This window comes from Mastomys coucha, unplaced genomic scaffold (assembly GCF_008632895.1).
Source record: "Mastomys coucha isolate ucsf_1 unplaced genomic scaffold, UCSF_Mcou_1 pScaffold3, whole genome shotgun sequence".
Taxonomy (NCBI): Eukaryota; Metazoa; Chordata; class Mammalia; order Rodentia; family Muridae; genus Mastomys; species Mastomys coucha.
In genome coordinates this window covers 64849754-64873206 of record NW_022196909.1, presented here as the reverse complement: position 1 = coordinate 64873206, position 23453 = coordinate 64849754, and the positions used below count along the sequence as shown (strand labels likewise).

At 45.9% G+C, this 23453-nt stretch overlaps 1 protein-coding gene across 3 annotated transcripts in view; it reads left to right on the top strand.

The window, feature by feature from the left end:
• Positions 1–23453, top strand: part of Rftn1 (raftlin, lipid raft linker 1) — a 200699-nt gene that overhangs the window by 91571 nt on the left and 85675 nt on the right. For all 3 annotated transcript variants that reach the window (XM_031348247.1, XM_031348248.1, XM_031348249.1), the window contains exon 4: positions 18147–18255. In XM_031348247.1, coding sequence (XP_031204107.1) covers positions 18147–18255 — 109 coding nt within the window. The remainder of the gene's footprint in view (positions 1–18146; positions 18256–23453) is intronic.

Sequence of the window (23453 nt, the reverse complement as noted above, 5' to 3'; positions counted from 1 at the left end):
CCCACCCACCCATCCATCCATCCATCCACCCATCCACCCATCTACCCATCCATCCATCCATCCATCCATCCATCCATCCATCCATCCATCATCTACAGATACCTATTAAGGTTGTGAGATTACCATAGATGTTGTTTGTTTATGTCTAGGCCATTGTGACAGACATCACAAATAAAGCAAGTCACTTTTTTTGCTTCCCAGTGCATATAGCAGCTATCTATACACTGTGTAATATTCTTAGTAAGCTTAGATTAGCATTATGTTTTTTCTTTCAGTTTAAAATGTAGTTTATTGCTAAAAGGTGCTAATGATTATCTAAACTGTTAGGAAAATGATGTCAGTAAGTGGGCCCAGCAGGGCCGCCACAAACTTCTGGGTTTGTAAACCCTGCAAAGCACGATAAAACAGGGTCCCAGTGTCTCCTTAAGACATTGTTCCCTGGTAGAGAAGTAGAGGGCTAAGTTAGATAGAGCACTTGCTTCCCAGGGACCAACAGTCTGGTGGATAAAATTCTCATGACATGTCTCTCTTGTCACTCTCCTGCTAAAAGAGAAGCTACATTTTCGCCTGGGCTTTGTTTCCTTAGATTTAAAATGATTTTGTCTTTATTATCTGTGTGTACGTCTGTGTGTATGCACCCGTGGAGGGGAGAGAGTTTGAATTTTGTCTTTATTATCTGTGTGTATGTCTGTGTGTATGCACCCATGGAGGGGAGAGAGTTCGAAGGACTTGGTTCTCTTCTTCCACCGTGTGGGTTCCAGGACTCATACTCCAGTTACTGACTTGGCAGCTTTTAGCTGCTGATCCCTCTTGCTGGGTCCTGGGTGTCACTTCTGGGCACACAGGAATACTGAACATGAGATGGGGAGAGTTTATTTAGGTCTCATGTGGAAATGCTCTGTAGTGCCATGTGGGTAACCGGAGAACATCTCCACAAACTAAAATCGTTGCCAAGTCCCCCTAAAAGCAGTGCTCGGCCCAGTGGCAGTGCCTCTGAACTCCAGCACTTGATGGATTTCACTCAAATCCTCAAAACCTTTTTCATATCTTTTCTTTTGAAACACATGTTAACTACCATTCTATTTTAAGACGGCAGCTCAAACTGCGTACCTTTGCTGATTGTTCGTGAGAAAGTGACTCCAGCATGAATAGCTGAACATGCGATCTTGAATAAGTGAGAAGACTGTTCCTCTCTTCCTTAATTCTTTCTTACGACCACTTAGTGTCTCCTTTTTAAAAAAAAACCACACAATATATTTTGTCTGAGTTCTAGGTGTAGTGAAGTTACCTTTTTTTTTTTTTCTGTGAGGTTTTCCATAGAGTGAGTAGCCAAAGATTTTGGACATTGGTTGGTTGTTGAAGTGTCATGTTTTGTGTGTTTAGAATTGTGGATGCAGAAATGTACTATGGTGCTCCGGTTCCCAGCCACTGTATTATTTAGTTCATAAGCAGAGCTCTTTTTGAGCTAGTTCATTGTATTGATAGGGTTTTCGTCATTGATGAAGCTACTGGGGTTCCAATTCTGAGTCATACCTAGCATGGAACAGGGACGGGGCATTTGGTAGGGAGCTACCCTTTGTCCTAGGGTCATGAAGCTCACAGGAGAGCTAACATTGATGCAGACAGCACAACATGCATCTAGTCAAAATCGGTAATTTCTTCAAGTTTCTATGAAACGCAGTACTGCCAAGGGCTTCTACATGGCCAGTGAGCTTTCCTTCGGTACTAGATTGGAGTACAGTTTTCCTACAGTGAAGCCTTTGGGAAACCTCAGCTGGTTTGGTTTTATAGTGCAATCCTCTCTGGGGTGGTGCAATGCTTGTCAATAGAAAGGCAGCTATCTGTGGGAACTCCCTTCTTCCCTTGGAGACCGTTCTGTGGCCCATCTGTCTGTTGACTGAGATAACTAACATTGTTTTATGTAACAAACATCCTTAGAAAATGAGTTTTAAAAATAAATGTGTGTTGTGTAATTTTACTGTGTAACGATGACTCTAAAGAGATTCCTACTAGGCCTTAAGAAACTTACCTTGCATGGGCTCTCCACTTGCATCTTTGGCAGGATTTGTCAGTGGGGAGCCACTTTGAAATGGAGGCCCAGAGCTCTTTGTTAGCTCTGTATCTGGAGAGATGGGCAGATTTGAACAGGGACAGCCATAGGGGATAGGACCTTTCAGGCAAAGAGCCTGTCTCAGGACAGCCTGAAGCCTGAGAAAGCAGAGTGTAGACCACAGAGAAGAGGAAGAGGCTGGAGACTGGAGCTGGAACAAGGCTGGCTGAATCCTGCTCCATCCCTGGCCCGGCCTAGGCTGCCATGCTCCCACTCTGCCAGACTACTCCAACATTCCCTTGGAAAAGGTGCAGTTGGCTGCCGGTATCTGTAGTGAGCAGTTTCGTACTAAATCAGCCACGCGATGGAATCTGAGGCGTCTTTCCTCTCAGACCCATCAGCAAGCTGTCCTCCCAAGTCCTTAGGAGCACAGGGATTCCTGGTGAGCCAGCCCTGCCACCCAGGATCAAGTGATGCTGAGAAAGGCTGTTCTTTGGGCTTCTTGTTGCTCGGTTTCCAGGAGAAAATCTCAGTAAATGCTCAACCCCTCACTCCTCGTGTCTCCTCTCGTGGCAAAGTCTAAAAATGCTGAAGTCCCGTCTAAGACAAGGCTTGCCAATGCAGATGCTTACAGGGGCCAGGTCCTCTGAGTGAGGAGAGACCTAGGGCCTTGACCTGTGCTGTCATTAACACCTCTTGTACACTTATTATCTGCATGAAAATCCAGAAATTTGGATTTTTATGTGAAAACCTTTCTTTTTCGAATGTTGCTTTTAACACACCCTTCTGGCTACTGTCTTGTGTCCACAGAGATTTCTGCACTGTGTTACTGTAGCATGTTGAACATGGACCTTTTGGTGATATGATTAGATTCATGTGTTTGAAGGCTTGTGGCATAGGGAGTGACACTATTAGGTGTGGTCTTGTTGGAGAAGGCGTGGCCTTGTTTAAGGAACTGTGTCACTGTGGGAGGTGGGCTTTGAAATCTCATATGCTCAAGCTACACCCAGAGTAGCACAGTCTCCTGCTGCCTGCAGATGGAGATGTAGAACTGTCTCAGTTCCTTCTCAGGCACCATGTCTGTCTGCATGCTGCCATAACAGTAATGGATTAATCCCATGACATTGTAAATCAGCCCCAATTAAGTTTTTCTTTATATGAGCTGCTGTGGCCATGATGTCTCTTCACAGCAATAGAAACCCTAACTGAGATATACCTTGTAGGGGCTTGTTCTCCCTTTCAGACACAGTAGACTTTGGGTTTTTCAGAATTCAGTGGTTGTATTTTACCTGTTGGCTTCTCCCTTCCCCCTTGCTGAATCCCCCTCATTACTGGAATCTCATCACTCCTTTGAGTACCAGGAGTATTGCCCAACAGTTTTCATTAAATAGAGTCTGATAAAACTATGCCTTCATTGCTAGAGAGATGGCTCAGTGGTTAAGTGGATGTCTTACTGATATTCCAGAAGACCCATAGTAGGTTCCAGCACCCATGCTGAGTGACCGTCAACCACCTGGAACTCCAGTGTTGCAGGGGATATGGCGCCCTCTTCTGACATGCAGTGGCACTGCAGTCATGTAGCATATAGTACATATACACTTAAATAAAAATTTAAAAATAAATCTTTTTTTTGTTGTTGTTTTCTAAAGAACAGCAGGGGCTAAAGCGATGGCTCAGTAGTTAAAAGTGCCTTGCTACTCCTGTAGAAGAACCAGGTGTGGTTCCCAGCCTCTCCCATGTCCTCTCAAAAGCGTACTTAAGTCCAATTCCAGGGAGATCCAGCCCCTTGTCCAGGATCCAGGCATGTGCACAGGGCACTTACATACGTACCAGAAAAACACTCAATACAGGAAATAGAAAAATAATAATCAATTTTTGAAAGATTCAAATATTAAAGTCATGCCTTGAAGTTTAGCTACAATTCTTCACTAAAAAATAATAAATAAATTATGAATTGCTCAGTATTTGGTTTGTTATTTGCCAATAGTGGGATGATATCCTGATAATACAGCCTCATAGCATGGACTGAAGATAACAGAATGTATGCATGAGTGTGTGCATGTGTGCCCAACACACACACACACACATGCACACACACACACACGCACATGCACACAAATGCACACACATGCACACACACACGCAATGCACACACACACGCACACGCGCGCACACACACACACACACGCACACGCACACATGCACACGCACACACGCACCCCTACCTTTCATAGGCAAGAATAACTGATTTGCAGTAGAAGTGTTTATGTATTCTTTTCCAGTTTTTAAGAGAAGCGTCTAAAGGCTGCCCTTCCCAGGAAGGGAATGCTTTGTAGACCTTAAGTGGAGCATGAATGCATTACGCTGCCTTTTTCATGGCCCACAAGATAACAGGAACATATTCTTTGGCATTTGAAAAGGGCAAAATTGGAAAAGTGCAGAATTATATTGGAACTAAAAGGAAAATTCTTTTAAAAATTATAGCTGCAAGTGTCCCCTTTAAGTGGACTCCATGTCCCTTCATCTCTAATTTTTACCAATTACTTCAACTCTTGGGAGAATTATAGGGCTTCTGGAAAGAGGCTTCATAATCAAGGGAAACGCGCAGAGGGCGAAAGCATCTACCAAAGTGTGCCCTAGAAAATGTTCATGCTCGAGGCTGGGGATCAGCGTGGAGCTCGCTGATTGTTAGACTCACACCAGGGGAAGAGAGAGTCGACGTGGGCTTGATGGTGATTGACACGTGTTACTCTGCCGGGAAGCCACAGCAGCAGGCAGGCTTCCAGACAGCGGAGAAACCCAGGAAACCAGAAGCTTGATTCTGCAACCTGAGCAGAGAATAAATAAGTAGTTGTCTGTTCAGTGGAGTTCATTATTGTGGATTCAGAAATAGGAAGGGTGCCCACTGGTTCCTCAGCTTCCCAAGGTGTGTGTCAAGCCTGATTAACTCTCTGCTGCCCCTTCACAACCCCCCGGGAGCTCTTCAGTATCACCCAGCCTACTCTAATTTATTCTTCTTATTTCCCTGGTCCCCTCAGGAGCAACACCCTTTCTGGTGTGTTGAAATCGCAGGATTCCTTGTTAATTATTGTGTTTGCACTTTCCTTAATATGCTAGCATCGAGCCATGTCCTCCAGGGGAAAGAGTTTTTTCCAATCCACACCCCTAAATGTCTTGCTCCACTTTTTCATCCTCTTCCTCCAGAGTGTCAGCCTTTGTCTACAGTGGAGAAAAGAGAAGAGACATGTTTGTTTGCATGGAGACGCATCTCCCCTGGTCTCCGAGCTGGCCCTGGTTGCTTGGGTCTTTCCCAATTTATTTTTATTTTTGTAAAATTAGCATTGGAGTGCTTTCCAGTGTTTCCCCACAAGTATTGCAGAGGAGCAGAGAAGAGTGCGAAGGCAGTCTCCACGCGACGCAGGAGCTCTGCCTTTCTTTGAGTTTCCTGTTGATGTTAAAATATATATGAATACCACAGTGCTCTGTAGCTTCTGCGTCTGCTTTTAAATAAAATAATGCCCCTTCCTCCTACAAGGCACCCACTCTTCAAACAGTGCGTTCTCTAGGAGGGAGACTTATGCTGTGGCATTGAAGGGGGCCAGAGGGACACGGAGACACAATTTTGATGGCTGTATGCATACAGAACAGTCATTCAGATGCAAATACTTTCAATAAAGTGTTTTGGACTTGTATGTCTTACTTATACTAAATTTAAGAATTCAGATGGTCTTACTTTAAATCTTCCTGACACACTTTTTACTTTTTATATAAATTTTTCCTCCTCTTTGACAATGTGATGGACTTCACAGGTGGTAGTACTAATTAAATATTAGTACTAATTAAATTTTAAATTTTCAAGAAGGATACAATAGGAAGCGGGTGAGAAATAACTTTCAGACGCATATGAGGACATTGTTAGTGATTTCCATGTCCTGTAGATCTCAATATGATAAATGTCCTTCTAGTCTATGCCAGTGTTTTATATAGTACTTGAAATGGTTGAAAGATACAACCTTTTTTGCATAGATGTAAATGCTATAAATATGATCTAGGGAGATTTATCATTTCATTTCCTTCCTTTTCATGTACCATGAGCTGGAACTTAACACGGCTACAAAGACTTAAAAATCCAAATTAGAAACTCATATTCATACAACATCTGTTTCTGAGGGTCTGAGACCTTTGTGTACTAAGTACTCAGAGTCCTGTGTGTACTAAGTGTCATAATTAATTCTCAGTGTATCTTCATGATGGTTATTTTTGTTGTGATATTGGTTGAAGACACTGTCATGTGTTCAGCTGAGATGTCATACGTATACCATTTGTAGCAAAAAGTCATTACTATTTTTACCTTATTACCAACTTTCTGCTTTATATCACAGAAAAGCAAAGCAGGACTTATTGATGGCTTTTCAGTACTGAGGTGGCATGGGTGAAGCTCACACGGGAGGGCACCTAAGACTCTCAATGTAAAAAGACACCACCTTTGCCTCACAGGCCCTGGGGCTTGTGGAAGTGGCCTTGGGGAATTTCGGGAATAACTCCAGGTGTGTAGCATGGTTTGTCTCTGTGGAGGGACTATGAGAGCAGAGGCCACACTCATCCCCAGGCCGTCTCCACACGGGACTGCTGGCACAGACTGTTCAGAGCTTCTGAGATGTTCACACCTCTGGCTGCCAGGGTCTGGTCACTTTCTGCAGGGGATAGCGTTGGGGCCGAATGAATTGTTGTCTCTCCACTTTGTCTAAATGAACGTGTGCTGGTGAGGTGCCTTCTGTGTCTTGAGAACCTAGTTGCCTTTTTGTTTTGTTTTTAATTGAGAGGAGAAGGAGGTGAGATTGTCTCTGCAGAGGGAAGTTTAGGATGCGTGTACATCCTTTGGCATGTTCATTCTTAAACCCATGTTGCTTAAGTCCCCAGAATTCTGTGCTCACTAACCCAGGTCATACTGGAAATGAAAAACCTACTTGCCTACTGAAGACGTGTTTGTATGACTTCACTGTCTTTGTCAGTGTCCGCGAGCAGCTCACTACTGCAGAGCCCTTGCACATGGCATTTCTGTACAGCATTGTCTTTATTCCTGAGGATGAGATGAAGGACAAGCCCAGAAGGACCACTTGTGCAGGTTGAGTGTAGGAGCAAAAATTCTCGATGACTGTCTACTGTTAAGACTGTTGCTCTTTTATCAATTACGTGTGTCAGCAGGATTGGGGGTTGTGTGTTAGGGTAGAGTTATTCAATCTTGATGTTTGACATTTTGGATCAGATCATTGAGCGGCACTGCCTGTGCCTCAGAGGGCATTCTTGACATCTACCTGTTGGTGCTAACTCATTCCCATCCCATACTTGTGGTGGTCACAGATGCCTCCAAGACATGGCCAGACATCTGCTGGTGAACAAGACTGCTTCCAGTTTAGAATGCCTGAGTTAGAGTTACGTGCAAGGCAGATCTCTACCTTTATTTTTTATAGGAAGCCAACATAGCCAAAAACATTTACTATACTGACCTAATTTTAGCACTGAATGAAATGGCATGTTATTTATGGTTAGGCTTTCCATATATGTCTTAATGTGTTCCTGATTTTTAAAAGAGACTTATGTTTGATTGTGTGCATGCACCTCTGTGTGTGTGTGTGTGTGTGTGTGTGTGTGTGTGTGTGTGTGTATCTGTGTCTGGGAATGGATATATGCATGTGACTACAGATACCTATGGAGGTCAGAAGAGGGCATCAGATGTCCCTAGGAGCTGAAGTTACAGGTGGTCATGAGCTCTCCAACATGGGCTCTGGAAACTGAACTTATGTCCTCCTGCTCATAACCCCCACGCTGTCTCTCGAGCCCTAAGATTCTCTCCTGTTTCTTTCCTTTATTTATTGAGTTCTGCAGTATCTTTTGCCCTTGCTGGGGATCAGACCCAGAGCCTCCCGCTTGCCGAATACATTCTCTACCTGATGTACATCCCCAACCCTTATATCATATTAAATAACTACAATAAATTTATAGCATGTATAGTAGTAAGAGAGCAATTCTTCAGGATTGTGGTCACTTTTGTTCTTTTTTTTTTTTCCTTTTGTTTTATATGAAGCCAAGAGTGATTTTCTGTAGGTCACAGTAAAACCCACTGAAACTATAATTACATTAGCATAGTAATTTGAGGATAATTTTCGCCTTATATTTTCAAGAACATGGGGTTCAATATTATTGTTAGAAGTAACTTGCTTAGAGTTTTGAAGTCATTTTGAGATGTCTGTGCTAGGTCAGCAGTAGTGACATGTGGAAAAGACCCACCCAGCACAGAGGGGGAGCAGAGACTATTTTTTATAGTTATTTTCATAAAATTTAGGAGAGAATTGAGTCAGTAGTCTCTGCCATTGGAGCACTGATTAAGTTGAAGGTGTCCTGGTGTCAGAGGCAAACTGCTCATCCTGTGTGGAGCAAGAAGGCCCTCTAGAAATGGCTGTGTTCAGAGGAACACTTTGAGCTGAGACTTCCGAAAAGTTGGTCTGTGAATTATTTCAACTGAAATAGCCTATTATGGTAGGGTGAGGGAGGGAAGACAGAATATCTCATGTTCTCTTGTTTAAAAAGGTTTATTAAAATTTACAATTAATAGCAAATATCATTGTGTATGCGTGCAGTAGGGGTGAGTACCTACATTGGATAGAGGTGTTAGAGTGCCCGGAGCTAAAGTTACAGGCAGAGGCGAGCAACCTGATGTGCATGCTGGGAACTGACCTTGGATCCTCTGCGGGAGGACTGAACACTCTAAACCACTTCGTGTTTTCTCTTATGTACGAAATGTAGACTTAAATATGTGTGTGTGGACGTGTGTGCGTGTGTGTGTGCGCGTGTGTATGTGCGTGTGTGTGTACATGTGTGCATGTGTGTGCGTGTGTGTGTGTGCGTGCGTGTGTGTGTGTGTGTGTGTGGTGCGCGTGCACGTGTGTGTGTGTGTGTGTGTGTGTGTGTGTGTGTGTGTATGTGCGTGTGTGTATGAGACGTTACAGGGGAAAAGAAACCAGCAGGAAGGGAGAAATAGTTGGGGGGAGGGAAGGAGTGTGCGATACGTATGTGCGATACATATGAATAAAGTACAATGATACATATAAAATGTATAATATATAAAATAATGTATAAAAATGTCAAATAACTCATAAAATATACACGTAGCTTTAGAAGTCCCGTGACATGATTGCAGATTGAGAATATAGCACTGTTCTAGTCACCCATCCCCAGACACACAGAGAAATGGCTACCTCAGCCCTTAATATTCATAAGAGGTTTTTTGGGGGGCAGGGGACACAGAGTGAGTTAAAGTACCAAATCTATTGAGATCTAACTTGAAGAAACTTAGAATTACTGAAAAGACTTTTAGAAACGTACATGGCCTTCCATTATATTTAAGAAGGAGCCTCATTTCAAGTGGACATTTGTGTCTTGAGATGGTAGCTTTAGTAATGCAGGCTTCCCGTGCCCACCAAGGATAATGTTTATTCCACTTGTTTCTCATCCCCTCGGCGTTCTAATGGCTTATTTGTGTGCCTTATGGCATATGTGAGACATTACTGTGGTTTTACAAGCTTTTCCTTAAAGGAGGTGTGGCTAAAATCATGTAGAGACGGTGAACCCAAAGGCAGCCTCAGGGTCCGACTTGTGGTTTCCAAGGAAGAGGGTTGCTGCTCAGAGTGTGGCTCATGGGCCAGAAGTGTCAGCATCTCCAGTCCAGGGCCAGCATCTCCAGTCCATGACCAGCATCTCCAGTCCAGGGCTAGCATCTCCAGTCCAGGGTGAACATCTACAATCCAGGGCCAGCATCTCCAGTCCATGACCAGCATCTCCAGTCCAGGGCCAGCATCTCCAGTCCAGGGCCAGCATCTCCAGTCCAGGGCCAGCATCTCCAGGAAGTTCCTTCGAGAGTTCAGGTTCTCAGGCCCTGCTCTGATGTAGAAACAGCATCTACATTTTGGTAGATTCCAGATGAATGATGGGTACATTCAAGTGTAAGGACAGAGCTAAACACACATACACATTTGAATCAAAGTTGGTTGTGCCTGATTTTTAAAAACAACTTTATGAGTGTCTTGCTTACATGTATGTTTGTACACTGCATGTATGTGTGGGGTCTGTGGAAGCTAGAAGAGGGTTCGGGGTCCCCTGGAACTGGGGTTATGGAAGGCTGTGAGCTACCACATGGGTGCTGGGAACTTGGAACCCAGGTACTCAGCACGAGCAGCAGGTATTCTTACCACCAGCGCCATCTCTTCAGCCCTGGGGCTGATGGGACTTTAAAATGCAAACTCCACTCTGAGTTGCGCTGAGCACATTTCTGTAGTGACCTCATTGGTTGCTGCAGATGTAGAGGGTTTTTGTCCCCTGCCCCATCTCAGGCAGGTGCTGAGATTTAGAGGTAGGAGAAACTAGAAAAGCAGAAATAGCAGCAGTCTTGAACCTGGAAACTAATTATATGCAAAGCAAGACTTCCTGTCACTCAGCTGACTGTGGCGCATAAAAACTCCCGGGGACCACTGGCTGGTAGAGCCATCCTTGCTATTCACGAGTGCAGATGTGGGACTTTTTCTGAACCGGCAAATGTCAGGAAGATTTGATTTTACTCAATGTTGTGTTCCTGATAAAATGCCATTAATTATGAGTTATTAGGGACGTTAGTTCTTTTCATTTTCTACGTGTCTTTTGTGAGAGGCTGCAGGAGTCCAAGAGAGCAGGCCTCTGCCTATGGCTCTTCCTCTTCTTCCTGTCTCCCCGAGGTTTGAGGTTAAGGGCCATCATTTACGTTTTTGGCCTTTTGGGGCCAACAACAAAGGCCTTAAACTAGTTGTTAGTTGTTAGGTGGTTTGTCTAGCAGAGAGATGCCCTGACTGTGAGCTCTGAGACAGGATGTGGCAAGGTTTTCTGTACAGTAATGGTGTAGTATGTTGATGTTCCCCTGTAACAGATGCTCACGTGGCAGCACACAGCTCCCTGAGAGTGTGTGGTGACAGTGTCTTCATTTCCAGGATGTTCCTATAGAGACCAAACCTTTTTGACAGAAATAAGTATCTGCTGGTGGCAGGGGCAGGGGACATCAGACAGGACAGTAGCCTGGCAGGGACATTGTCCTTCCCGCTTCCTCCTGGGCCCCTGATGCTCCTGTAGCTGCTTTCCTTAAAGATCCAGCCATTCTTTTTCCTCTCGAGCATGTTTAACCTTTGGTGTAATCAGTGTCAGGGGAACTTTGAACTCCATTGCTCTCATTTCATAGTTGTAGGTTTTTTTTCATTTTTTAAAGATTATACAAATTACAGAAAATCCTCTTTTTTTCTAATTATTCCAGAATTACCTTAGTAACATCTTGATTTATTATCCTCCCACAAGCCACCAAAGACAGGGTGAAGAAGTGCCTAAGATTTCTCTCTCACTAACCACTCTCTCCTTGAAAATCTTTCATTGTTGCTGCATCATTGCACTGTGCCACCAGCTTAATCTGATGCCATCTCCTGTTGGGACGAGGGGAAGTTCCATTTGTTCCCCATTCACTGCTTTAGGTGCCAATGGCAGCCTTCGCCAGTGTTCATTCTAACCCATGAATGTGTTAATCCATGTATCTGCTACCCACTACAGGTACAGCTGTGTAACAAGCATGCCTGTGATCATGGAGCATTGCCAAACCGACTCGTGTTTCCATCGTGTTCCATCTGCTTGTTTTCTAGCCATAACTTCACCAATTTCCATCCTCTGTGGCCCTGTGACTAATCTCCAAACAGCCTTAAAGACGCTGCTCATCCGCTCCTTCATTCAGGAAGCACTTCCTGATCCCAGGCAGTAGAAATAAGCTTCATACTTCTGTTCAAATACAGTTTATTTTAGTTTTAATATTTTTATTTTCTGTAAATGTGTGTGTGTGTGTGTGTGCGCGCGCGCACTCATGCATGAGTGTGAGCCTGCCTCTGCCTGTTTGTACACGGAGAGCAGATGTGTGTAGAGACCAGAGGCATTGGACAATCCCTTAGAGCTGGAGTTCGATGCTGGGAATTAAACCCAAGTTTTCTGCCAGGGCAGTGAATGTTCTTAACTTCCTAAGCCATCACTCCAACCTTGCACTGTGCTTCTACTAAGGGCAGTATCCGATTTGGTGCCACCAACTCCAAGTGGCTTGCTCCTCACTGCTCACTCAGCCTGCGTCTTATATCACCCAGGCCCACATGACCAGGGTAGCACTGCCCGAAGTGGTCTAGGCCTTCCCACATCAGTCATTAATCAAAAAATGTCCTGGCAGAACTGCCCACAGGGCACTCAGATAGAGACATTTTTTTTCAATTGAGGTTCTCTCCTTTCAGATTCTAGCTTGTGTCAAGTCGACAAGAAATAACCAGCACAGATCGATAGCTGGCTCATTCTTTCTCTACTATTTAAAAAACAAAACCAAAAATAGCTATTTTGACCTTTCTGATTTAACCTGTGGCGTTTTGGAGGAAGAAAGACAAAAAAGGATTGGCTGGAATGGGTGAGTGTTAACCTCTCTTCCTTTTTCCCAGGGATAAAGAATTTGCTTTTGACAGCTGACATTTACTAATAACTTTTTATCTGGCTGGGGAAGTGCTCCAGTCTAAGTTGGTTCTTGTCTCTGCTTCTTCTTCTTATTTCTAAACAGAGCAAAGATAGCTCTGCTGGCGAGCTGCACAACTTCTCATTCTTCTTTTTATGGCTAAAATGTAAGCTTTGCCTGCTTTCTTAGGAAAAGAGGAATGAATAACTTGGACTCATATTTGAAATGACTTAAGTCATGACATCTAAGATTAAGATACCACCGTGAGATCTGTTACACATTTATTATTTAAAAGTCATGAGTATCATAGCTCTCTGTCATGTGTTTATTACTTAAAGGAATAGTTGTCATTTTTAAAGATTTTTTTAAGTAGCTTTAGATTAGATTCCCTCCCCCGCCTCCAAGACCCAAATGAGCTCAGCTTACAAGTTATTCTTACTTTGTAAGAATTCAGGGCTTCCCTATTTTGCCTGCAATCACTTCAAATATTTACTGCAACATATAGTAACAGGATTTACTTAGAAAAGTGTGTTTTTAATGGCCTAAAGAGGGTCATTCCCAAGCTGTGAGGACGCCTTTGTAGTGGCTGAAGTTAGACACCCTGTACTCTCCAGTGCCAAGCACATGAGAGGCCCAAGCGGGGACAGACCGGAGTGCTCCCTTCGGTTTCCCCGAGGTTGCTTCTAGGATACAATCCCGAAGCATATTTGTCTCTAAAGGACCCCAGGTGTCTTGAACCAGTCGGCTGTAGTATCTTTGTGGCCTGTCAACCTAATAGGATGCCCAGATATTAAAGGCACATGAAGACCTTCAGCCCTGCCTGGGACCTTGAATTGGGATTTCTTCAGAAGAATATGCAAGTTAGAGAGAGGACGCTGAGCTCTTTCATGCAAGCAGCTGACAGAGTCGCTTCTCCCATCCTCAGCAACAAGCTGCCTCAATGGACGTCCACAAAGTGGTCCCTCAGACTGCTCCTCCTGTAGACTTACTGTAATCCCTTCCTTGCTTTCCTGGGTTCTCAGAATGCTGGAAGGTCTCAGCTAGTCTCAGGCTTTAAATACCATGTGGATGCTGATGAGCTTTAAATCTCCAGCCACTTGACTTGGAGAGTGTATGCATCCCTCCCTCTCTCTTAACCTCTCTCTCCCTCCCTTTTTCCCTCCCTCCATTCCTTCCTTCCTAAGTTTGAATCTTGTGTAGCTCAGGCTGGCCTTGGACTTGTGCTACAGTTGAGTATGGCGTAGAATGTTTGGTTTTCCTGACTCCACCTCCTGAGTGGATTATAGGTGTGCACCACCATGCCTGCTTCACTCAGCAGTTAGGATTAAACCCAGGGCTTTACAAATGCTGGATAAACAGTCCTAGCATCAGACTTGGATGTATTTTCAACAGTCTGACAGACATTTCTACGTAGATGTCATCTGGATACATCACATTTACCATTGAGGGAACTGAATTGTTCGTCGTCTTCCCTTGCCAAGCCTGTGCCAACCAACGTATTCCCCATGCGACTCATCCCTCTAAGGGCAACAGTCCGATGGAATGATCTCAGCTGCTTCCATTCACACCCTACAACCTGCCTCTTGGCTGTTGTAAACATGCCACTGGGAAAGCAGTCAGAGCCTATTATTTCGCACTATTACCAGACTGCTTGGAAGCTAGCATGTACTGACTGGACCACTGAGTAGTCTCCAGGCTGCCCCTCAAGCTGGAAGGGGAGGGTCCTTTTAAAATGATTAAGCCATATTACCTCTGCGCCCTTTAAGAACCTCTCTGTTCTTTTGACTAAGGGCTCTGTTTTCTCTTTGTTCTGGGAGGTCCGTATAATTCTGTCCCCGTGGCTTTCTAATAGACCGATATTCACCGCAGTCCTACCTACCATTGAGAGCAACTGAAGCCCAGGAAGTTTGAGGAAAAGGTCTCAAGGCTTGGGGTAGATGTGACACCTTTCTCGCTAACTCTGAATCCTTCACCTTCTCAGCAAGACCACTTATGAAGATTGGGCCTGGAAGATAATAAATGCATGTCATAGTGTGTCCCTGAACTTCCCCAGGCTTCCATGTATGTGGTATTAATTTTCAAACGGAACAACCTGGGAGGCTATGTCAGTCCCATGTCCACACAAGGACACACATTGTGACCTTCTGTTTTCCTTGTGTTTAAATCCACATCTCTCTGTCCGTTCTAGAAGTCCAGACATCTGAGCTCCAGGCTAGGGGAAGGTGTTTCCCTTGTCCCTTTCTAAGACCACATGGCCTTTTGAGAGTATGTATGGCCTCTTCCTCACCCACAGGATGACGACAGGAGACTCTGGTCATCGCTTCTTGCTTAGAAGCTGGTTGTACTGAATACCTGTCCCATTACACTGTGATTCTGTCGGAGGCCAGACCCTGGCTCCTGGAGGCTCCTACTAGGAGCCACTTCTTTATCCCAGGGTGTTTTCCAGGGACACAGCATACTTGTTACCATCCTAGCCTGTGCTTGCTCAGCTGCCTTAGCAGGCCTGCCCTCCGAGAGGGCATTTCAGAACAGAGTGTCCCCATGTTTTCCTCCTCAGGGGCTGAAATGGTTGTATTCTGTGATATTATGTCACACCAAGCAGCTCACAGCAGGATGTATTTGCTGTCTAAAAGTCTGTCGTATTTCTGCAGTGTTGGCAGTTTTAACTGTTGACACAGCCTAAAGTCTTCTGAGAAGAGTTCCTCAGTTAAGCAATTACTTGGCCAGGTTCTTGATCCTTGACTGATATAGAAAGAGCTAGCCTATTGTGCTTGGCACCAGTCCTCGGGCAGGTGCTCCTGAGCACTGGGAGAGGAGAAGGTAGCTGAGAGCATGTGTGTGAGTAGCCTGCTTGCATTTGTTTCTGTGTTCGTGACTGTGGATGTGATGCGGCTTAAGTTCCTGCCTTGTATTCCCCTCAATGCTGGGCTGAGACCTGATGGCCACTTATAAATAACCATATGTATCTGATGTCAGGCTCCCCGTGTGCAAGAACTGGGATACTTGCATGCCTAAGTCCCCCCACCCCGTGTCTCTCTGTGTGTGTGTGTGTGTGTGTGTGTGTGTGTGTGTTTGATGAGATCAACATTACTCAAAGAACTGTTTATCGTTTGTAGGTACTGGAGAGTAATGATTTGGCTAGGCAGCATGGCGTTCACTTGTCTCTGCCTCCCTGGTGCTGGGATTATAAACTCTGCCAAGCCTGGATTTCTACAAGGGTTTTGGGTTGAGCTCAGGGCCCTTCCTCAGACTAGTAGGACTAAACATCTCCTAGAGCTCTCGTCCCCTGTTTAGTCTCTGCCATTTGAAATGCCACATAACTCAGATGACAGTGTGTTTCCTCTAAGTCTCTTTCAAAGGTCTGGGCTTTTCTGACTTAGGTTTTCTAGGGGAAGAAGTTGGAACGTGGTTAAATCTCTGGCCAAGTGTTTAAGCAAGATGACTGGGTTCTGAGCTGGACAGTTCTGTTAGAATCAGTGTATTCCAGATGGGCTGCTTTGGGCTGGTTTGAGGTCAGCTTATTCGTTTACATTTCAAACATTACACTACCTCAGAAAGGATGTGCTAGAGGAAGCGCTGACATAAAAATAACCTGTTGAAGGTTCCTTCATGAACCACAGTCTCACACCTGGGGACACCAAAGCCTATTTAATTTTTTCTCTTTTAAATTTTATGTAAATCATACTCAGGTGGTTAATGGAAGCATAACTTGTTTTTCATAGTATGTGGAAACCTTGGAGCCTCATTTATAAACTATCATAACAAATATCAATTCACAATTGTGTACTGTTTGTGCTGCGTATGTGTGTGTGTGTGTGGTATGCAATGGTGTACGTGTGTGGTATGTGGTGGTGGTGATGATGATGATGATGATGATGATGTGTGTGGTGATTGTATGTGTGTAGTATGTGAATGCATGTGTGTGTGTGTGTGGTATGCAATGGTATATGTGTGTGGTATGTGATGATGATGATGATGTGTGTGTGTGTTTGTGTGTGTGTGTGTGTATGTGTGTTTGTGTGTGTGTGTGTGTGTGTGTGTGTGTATGTGTGTGTGTGTGTGTGTGTGTGTTGAAAGGCCTCTGGTAGGGCAGCCTCATCCTGCCAGGAAGGCCACTAAATTCTCAGCTGGGGCAGAGCATCTGGGCATGTGGTAGGAGCCCTGTGCCGGCCACCTAGGATAGGCAACACCTTGTACATCATGTTGCTTCAGGCCTGGAGGGCCTAAGAAACTTCTTCAACTCCTGACGCCATGCAGCTTCCAGGGGCTCCCCATGGCATGATGTTTCCACACACAAGTCCACAGAGAGGTGACTGTGAATGAGTGGGTTCTCTCTCTGGTGGGGACTTGCCCATGCTTCTCCTGATCGATGGTCCAGTTGTGTGTCAGGGTCAGGGTCGGTGTGAATGGGGGAATAGCCAGCTCAGCCGTCAGTGTGTTGGGTGAGAGGCATGCTGGCAAGCCTCTGTGCTCATGCCTGTAACTCTGACCACCCTCATTACACTCTGCTTCTCCAGAATTTCTGCTTGGAGTTGCCTTATAATCTTTTAATTTCTGTTACATACACACATACACACACATGCACGCACACACACATACATGCATGCTCTTGTACACATATGTGGAAGTCAGAAGACAGCTTGTGGAAGTAAGCTTGCTCCTTCTGCATGTGGGTTCCCGGGATCTCACTGAGCTTGGCAGCAGATGCTTCCTTTCTGAGCCACCTCACTGGCCCATCCCAGACTGTCTTTGATTTATCTTTTATTTTGGTAGGTGTTGCCAGCTTTTCCTTGGTAGGGGTTGAGCCCTTTCGTGGCCTTACAAATTCATTTTCTAAACTTGTTTTCTTTGTTGAAAATGTTTCCTAAATTTCATTGAAAATTGTCTTCTAAATTTGTTTTCTTCATTGAAAAAGAAGATGTCAGAGTTAATCGCTGACTTCACTTTTAATCAGCCCCATATTGTTGCCTCAGGATCTGTCCCTCAGAGGCCTCCTCATCCAGCGGCCACCTCTGCAATTGGCTATGTGTGTCTGTTGCTAAGACTTTTCCAGAAGATGGAAACCAATGGAGGCATGTTACATGAGCCCCCTCCACCGAAACGTCATTGTTTTGTCTACTGTATACGTCACATTGCCTGTACCTGTCGCTCTTTGATGATGTCTTACACAGAGACCAACTCTAAGCTGACCCCTTCTCTTCCTCCCCTCCCCCTCCTACCTTTCCTCTCCCTCTTTCCTTCTTTCTTGTCCCTCTTTCTGTCTGTGTCCTGTCTTTGAGGTTCCAGGCTGGCTACAAAGCCTCAGTCCTCCTGTGTTAGCCTCCAAATGCTGGTATCATCCCCATGCCCAGGAGATCTTTCAGTGGCATAGAGATACATATGTACACACGTACATATGTGCAAGTGTACATGTCCATGCACTCGTGCCTGTCTTGTTTCCGGGTACTGTTGTCTTGTTGGTTACATTGGGGAAAGATTTGGAGGCTTCATTAACTATCCTGTGATTCCCTTTATAAAGGAAGACGGTGAGAATTTCATTCTCTGTTTCTCCAGGTCTCAGAAGGCCGAGCTTCACCATGAAGGCTACATCTTGGAATTGGATCACTGCTCCTCCTTGGAGCACCTGGCAGACCAGAAGCTCATCCCAGAGTTCATTAAGAAGGTAAGCACCACAGTGAGACCAGAGAACTAGCTCACAGAGCAGGCACCTAGATGGATGTGCTGGAGGGTGGGTATCTGGTTAGCCGCACTCCAAGAGAACAGCTAGAGATGACTCTGGAACCAGACGGCTCTTCTGCTGAGGCTGGGGCAACCCTGTGTCTTGTCTTCTCGTGCTGGAGTTGGATCCCAGCCTACAAGCCTACAGGCTCACTACTGAACACACTCAGACCCTTGAATGGGTCAGACTCACAGGCACCACCTTGTTGCAATGAATTAGTTAACTGCTCTGGCTCCAGTCGGGGTTGGGCACTTCTAAAGCTCCCTGGGCTAGCAAACACTCCCCTCCTGTACTCCTGGCTTAATACCTTCTGAATTTAGATTTCATCTTCGCTGCCCTGCAGCCTTCCGGGTATCCCCCAATATGGCTGTTTTCCCTTTCCACCCACATTGTTGGATGGTTTCTCTCCTGCAGCTCTTAAATCTGACCCCTCTGCCTCTAAGTCAAGGCGATTCTCCTCCTCTTCCCCTCTCTCTGTCCCTTGCTCTCACAATATAAAAGCACCTCCTCCATCTCCCTGCCCAACCAATGGCTGTACAACAGTTCTTTATTACCAATCAAAGCCAACTGGGGGCAGGGACCCTCAGGTCTGAAAGCAGCTTTTGGGAGCCGAATTAAGACAAAGCTTTTGAACCAATTCCCAGCACCACCTCTCCCTTGCTCGGGGGTTTTTGTTGTCCTTTCCCTTCCTAACCTGGGAGCAAGCCAGTGGGTTGCGGGTCATTGTATCAGGAAACATTGCCTGCCTGCAGGGACTGCCTGCCACCTAACCTAAAGTGCTGCTTGGTTTTGAACTTGTTCTATGTTGGAGGTGCTCATGGGCATCTCCACACCCAATCGCAGGCACTGTCTGAATTCTATGTGACATTTGTAACCAGTGTGCTGCTATGGGCCCTAGGCGGCCTTCAGAGAGTCATGGCATTAACCTATATGCACAGACCCTCCTACAGCATTCCTGTGCACTGTGGCAGGTCTGGGATAGCGCACAACTGTTGTGTTGTTTTGAGATAGAATCTTATGTAGTTTAAGTTGGCCTCGAAGTCACTATGGAGCAGAGAATGGCCCTGAACTTCTAATCCTCCTTGCCTTTTTCTCCATAGTGTTAGGATTATGGGATGTATCACTGTGTCTGGTTTCTGTACTAGGGGTTGAACTGAGAATCTTGGTCATTCTAAGCCAAACTGAGCCACATCTCCCACTGCCCTGTGTTTTATCGTAAATTTCCTCTCTCTCTTTGTGTGTGTGTGTGTGTGTGTGTGTGTGTGCGCGCACACATACACACAGAGGGAGAGTAGAGGGTACATTCTAAATTAAAGATGGAAAATGTATAGTATAGTAGACATAGAAACGAGGAATAGTTCTTGTAAGTGAGCATTATGCTCTGCTCACTCACAGGAGCATCCTTCTTTATGACTGGCACCACCATAGGCATGTGCGTGACATGCTGAACAATGACATTGTGGAAGCTTTGACGTGACTAGGTAATGGGCATTTTTCAGTGCCTTTATCAATGGAACCACAGTGGTACCTGCAGACCATTTTTGACATGTCACAAGGAAACTGACTGTAATTGACCCACACAAGTCCAAACAGCCACTTGAGGTCCAAATAGCTAGCTAGTGATTGAGTTTTCTAGTAAACCTTGCCGATTGTCAACTTTGAGCCAGGAATAGAACTTGGTGTGGGACACAGAGCACAAACTCATCACGATCCTGATGAGTAGCTGGGTAGGCACTGTGGGTGAGCGTTGCTGTGAGGAAGCAGCTGAGCTGAAGCACAGGTGGCAGAGGCTGCCTGCGTGATCCAGGGATGAGGGAGGCGCTGAGGCTGAGAAGGGAGGTGGGAGGACTACTTGGTGATATGGCTATGCAGGGACAGGTCAGGAGTCTCCAAGCTTAGGAGAGAGACCGAGGCAGTGGGAGGAGTTGGGACCAAAGCCTCACACACAGGCCACAGAGAAGAGGCCAGAGAGTCAGCTCTCAGCAGAGAGTGCTACATTATGAGGAATTTTGCAGAAGGGTGGAGAAATGAGATTTCCTTTAAGGGTTGTTTGTTTTCTTCCTTCGTTTTGCTGTCTGCATCTTTTGAGCATTCAGGCTCCCAGGCTCTGGGAGTAATCACTCACATTGGAAGGAGCCGGGAGCCCCACACCAAGAGCCAGATGAGCTCTCCAAGGGTCAAACTTAGATAATTTTACTAGGACCATGAGCGGCTTTTCTCCTTTGGTATAATCTAGATGATTATTTAGATGGGTTTGCTTGTGTTTACACATGTATAGATGCGAGGATGCAGTGTTTTCCTGAGTCACATAAGTGCCTACATCAGTAGGGCCACCTTCTTTGCCAACAATACGCTAATAAAGTTGGCTAGAGACATCCTAGAAGCTGCAGTTGCTAATGACCGGAGCACTGGGGACACATGATCACAGCTTGGCTGCTTGAGGTAGCTGCCGGTGTGTGGGAAGTTGTGGGGGAGAGGCTCTATATGCTACCTCCAGTGTGCTGATGTGTGAACTAGCCATAAGAACCTTGGCCCTAACCAAACAAGACTAATGTGGGGTGGACCCATTGCATCAGATGTTCAGGAAGCCGGACCCTGCTCTGTGGGCTCCTTGGCCTTTGTGCTTCCAGAATGCAGCATTTGTATAGGATCTAAGCCCTGGAGGACATTAGCTGTATTTCACTTAACTCTTGATTTTCCCTCTTATCCCAGCAGTTTCTTTTCCCACTCATGGTATATGTGAGTGTATAGGCACCAGTGTCTGAGGATCGTTCAATAATTGGTTATAATCACACCTGCTCATTCTATATGTTTAATGAAAACTCTGTGGATAATTAGTAACTGCTAGTGGAAAAGGGTCGGTTTTCTGATTCATTGCTATTCAGGTAGGAGATGGAGGCATTCCCAGGCTCCTGTGGCTTACTGTCATTACTGTGTATCTGGCCATTATGTGAGTGAAATAAGAACTCCTCCTCCTGTGCCGAATAGACACGTCTTCAGATAAGATTGTAATTAGTCTGACTGCCACTGTCCCATCAAGTGAAATAAACTCATACTCTCTACATGTTAGAGTTTAACGCAAACCAAGCTGATTTTTCTCCCATAGGAACAATGTGTTAATATTATTTTCCCACCAAATGTTTAAAATTAGTGCAACTTTCTGGCTAGAAAGTGTGACTGGAAGTGGGAAGAGCCCTTATTATGTCCCACAGTTTGGAAAGAATAAAGTCGTCCTCTCTGGGTTGTGTAGCTTCTGCTAAGGATGCTGTGTTCCCTCCCCTGTAGAATCCGCTAAGGATGCTGTGTTCCCTCCCCTGTAGCTTCTGCTAAGGATGCTGTGGTTCACAGTTCGCTCCCTCAGTCATCCTCATACAGAGGCTCTGAGAGCCATGGAAAGACGGATTGTCTCTTCCATGGGCTCTGCAGAGTTCTCTGAGTGCTTCTCTGGTGTGGTTGAACCTGGGGTACTGCATTCTGTTTTCCCTCTCTTATCCTGCAATGCATCAGCCAGCCGGCCTGTATGCAAATCACTGACTGTAGTCCACAGAACATTTCAGATGCAGAGTGTTGGAAGGCTTAACCAAACTGTTTCCAAGTCCCACAGCCAAGTAGGCAAAGGAGGCTGTGAGAATGACTGTGTCCCCTGAATTCCCTTGGGGCAGGGACTCAGCTGTTGTCCTAGGGGTAGGTCTGGGCTGACTGAGCCCTCAGGCACTCCCTGTTCCCAGAGGAGAGTGGAAGCCAACCCTACAGTGAATGGCCTGCATGTTCATTCACAAAAATGTTCAGACCTCTTGCCCTCTCTGGACTTTCAGGGCAAGCCACAGGAGCAGGAGCCATTACTGCACCCAAATATTGGCCCAGCTTTAAAGTGATGGCAGCGGGAAGCTGGAGCCACTGACACAGCGTCTTCTTGTCCTAACTGGATAGTGGCTCACAAGTGTCACAAGCACACATGTGCAAATGAGGATTGAGTGTGCAAGGCTCTTTGCAGTTTCAGGGTCACTTCATAGTCTTCTGATACCTGCTTCTGACACACCTTCAAAGAAGACGCTGAGCTGGTGGGTGAAGGCTCTGCCTGGACCAGGGGTTGCTGAACAGCAGGGCCGGCCTGGATCTGTCCTTCCCAAGCAAAGAGAGGCACTGAGGGCTGCAGAGAAACCAAAAGAACTAGAGAAGGTTCTTGAGAGAGGTTGTGTCCAAAGAAGGTTCTATAAATCAAGATGGGAGGGGGAGGTCAACAGTGCACCAGGCCTGTGGGGGGAAGAGTGTGAACAGGCCCAAGGCCAGGCTCTGTCTCCACTGTGAGGTAGACCCCAGGCCTGTGGGGGAAGAGTGTGAACAGGCCCAAGGCCAGGCTCTGTCTCCATGGTGAGGTAGACCCCAGGCCTGTGGGGGAAGAGTGTGAACAGGCCCAAGGCCAGGCTCTGTCTCCACTGTGAGGTAGATCCATAGGCAAAGCAAAGTCAAAGGTGGTCTCTCTTCGTGGGTGGGCTTCTTTTGATCACGCAGGAAAGAGTCTTGCTGTAACCAGTCAGCTGGTTTCCTGTGGGAATGCTGGGAATGGAGGAGCCTCAGAGCAGGAATGCTAGAAACAACATAATGTCAGTGGTGGGTCATGGCAGATCCCGTAATCCTAGCACCCAGGAGGCTAAGGCAGGAGGATCAGGGATAGCCTACGCTATATTGTCTCAAAATCCAAGAGCTGGGCTACAGCTCTGTGGGAGAGCATTTGCCTAGCACGTGCAAGACCCAGGACCCAGTCCCGAGCAACAGGAGAAGAAACAGAAACCTTAGCGTCTCCCTCCTGTCTCCCTCTCTCCTCTCTCCCTCACAGCCCACTTAGTGTCTCCCTCCTGTCTCCCTCTCTCCTCTCTCCCTCACAGCCCACTTAGTGTCTCCCTCCTGTCTCCCTCTCTCCTCTCCTCCCTCACAGCCCACTTAGTGTCCCATCCTCCTGTCTCCCTCTCTCCTCTCCTCCCTCACAGCCCACTTGGTGTCCCGTCCTCCTGTCTCCCTCTCTCCTCTCCTCCCTCACAGCCCACTTGGTGTCCCATCCTCCTGTCTCCCTCTCTCCTCTCCTCTCTCACAGCCCACTTTTGTTGATATGTAGGCTTGAGAGGTCATAAACTCTTTTTTTT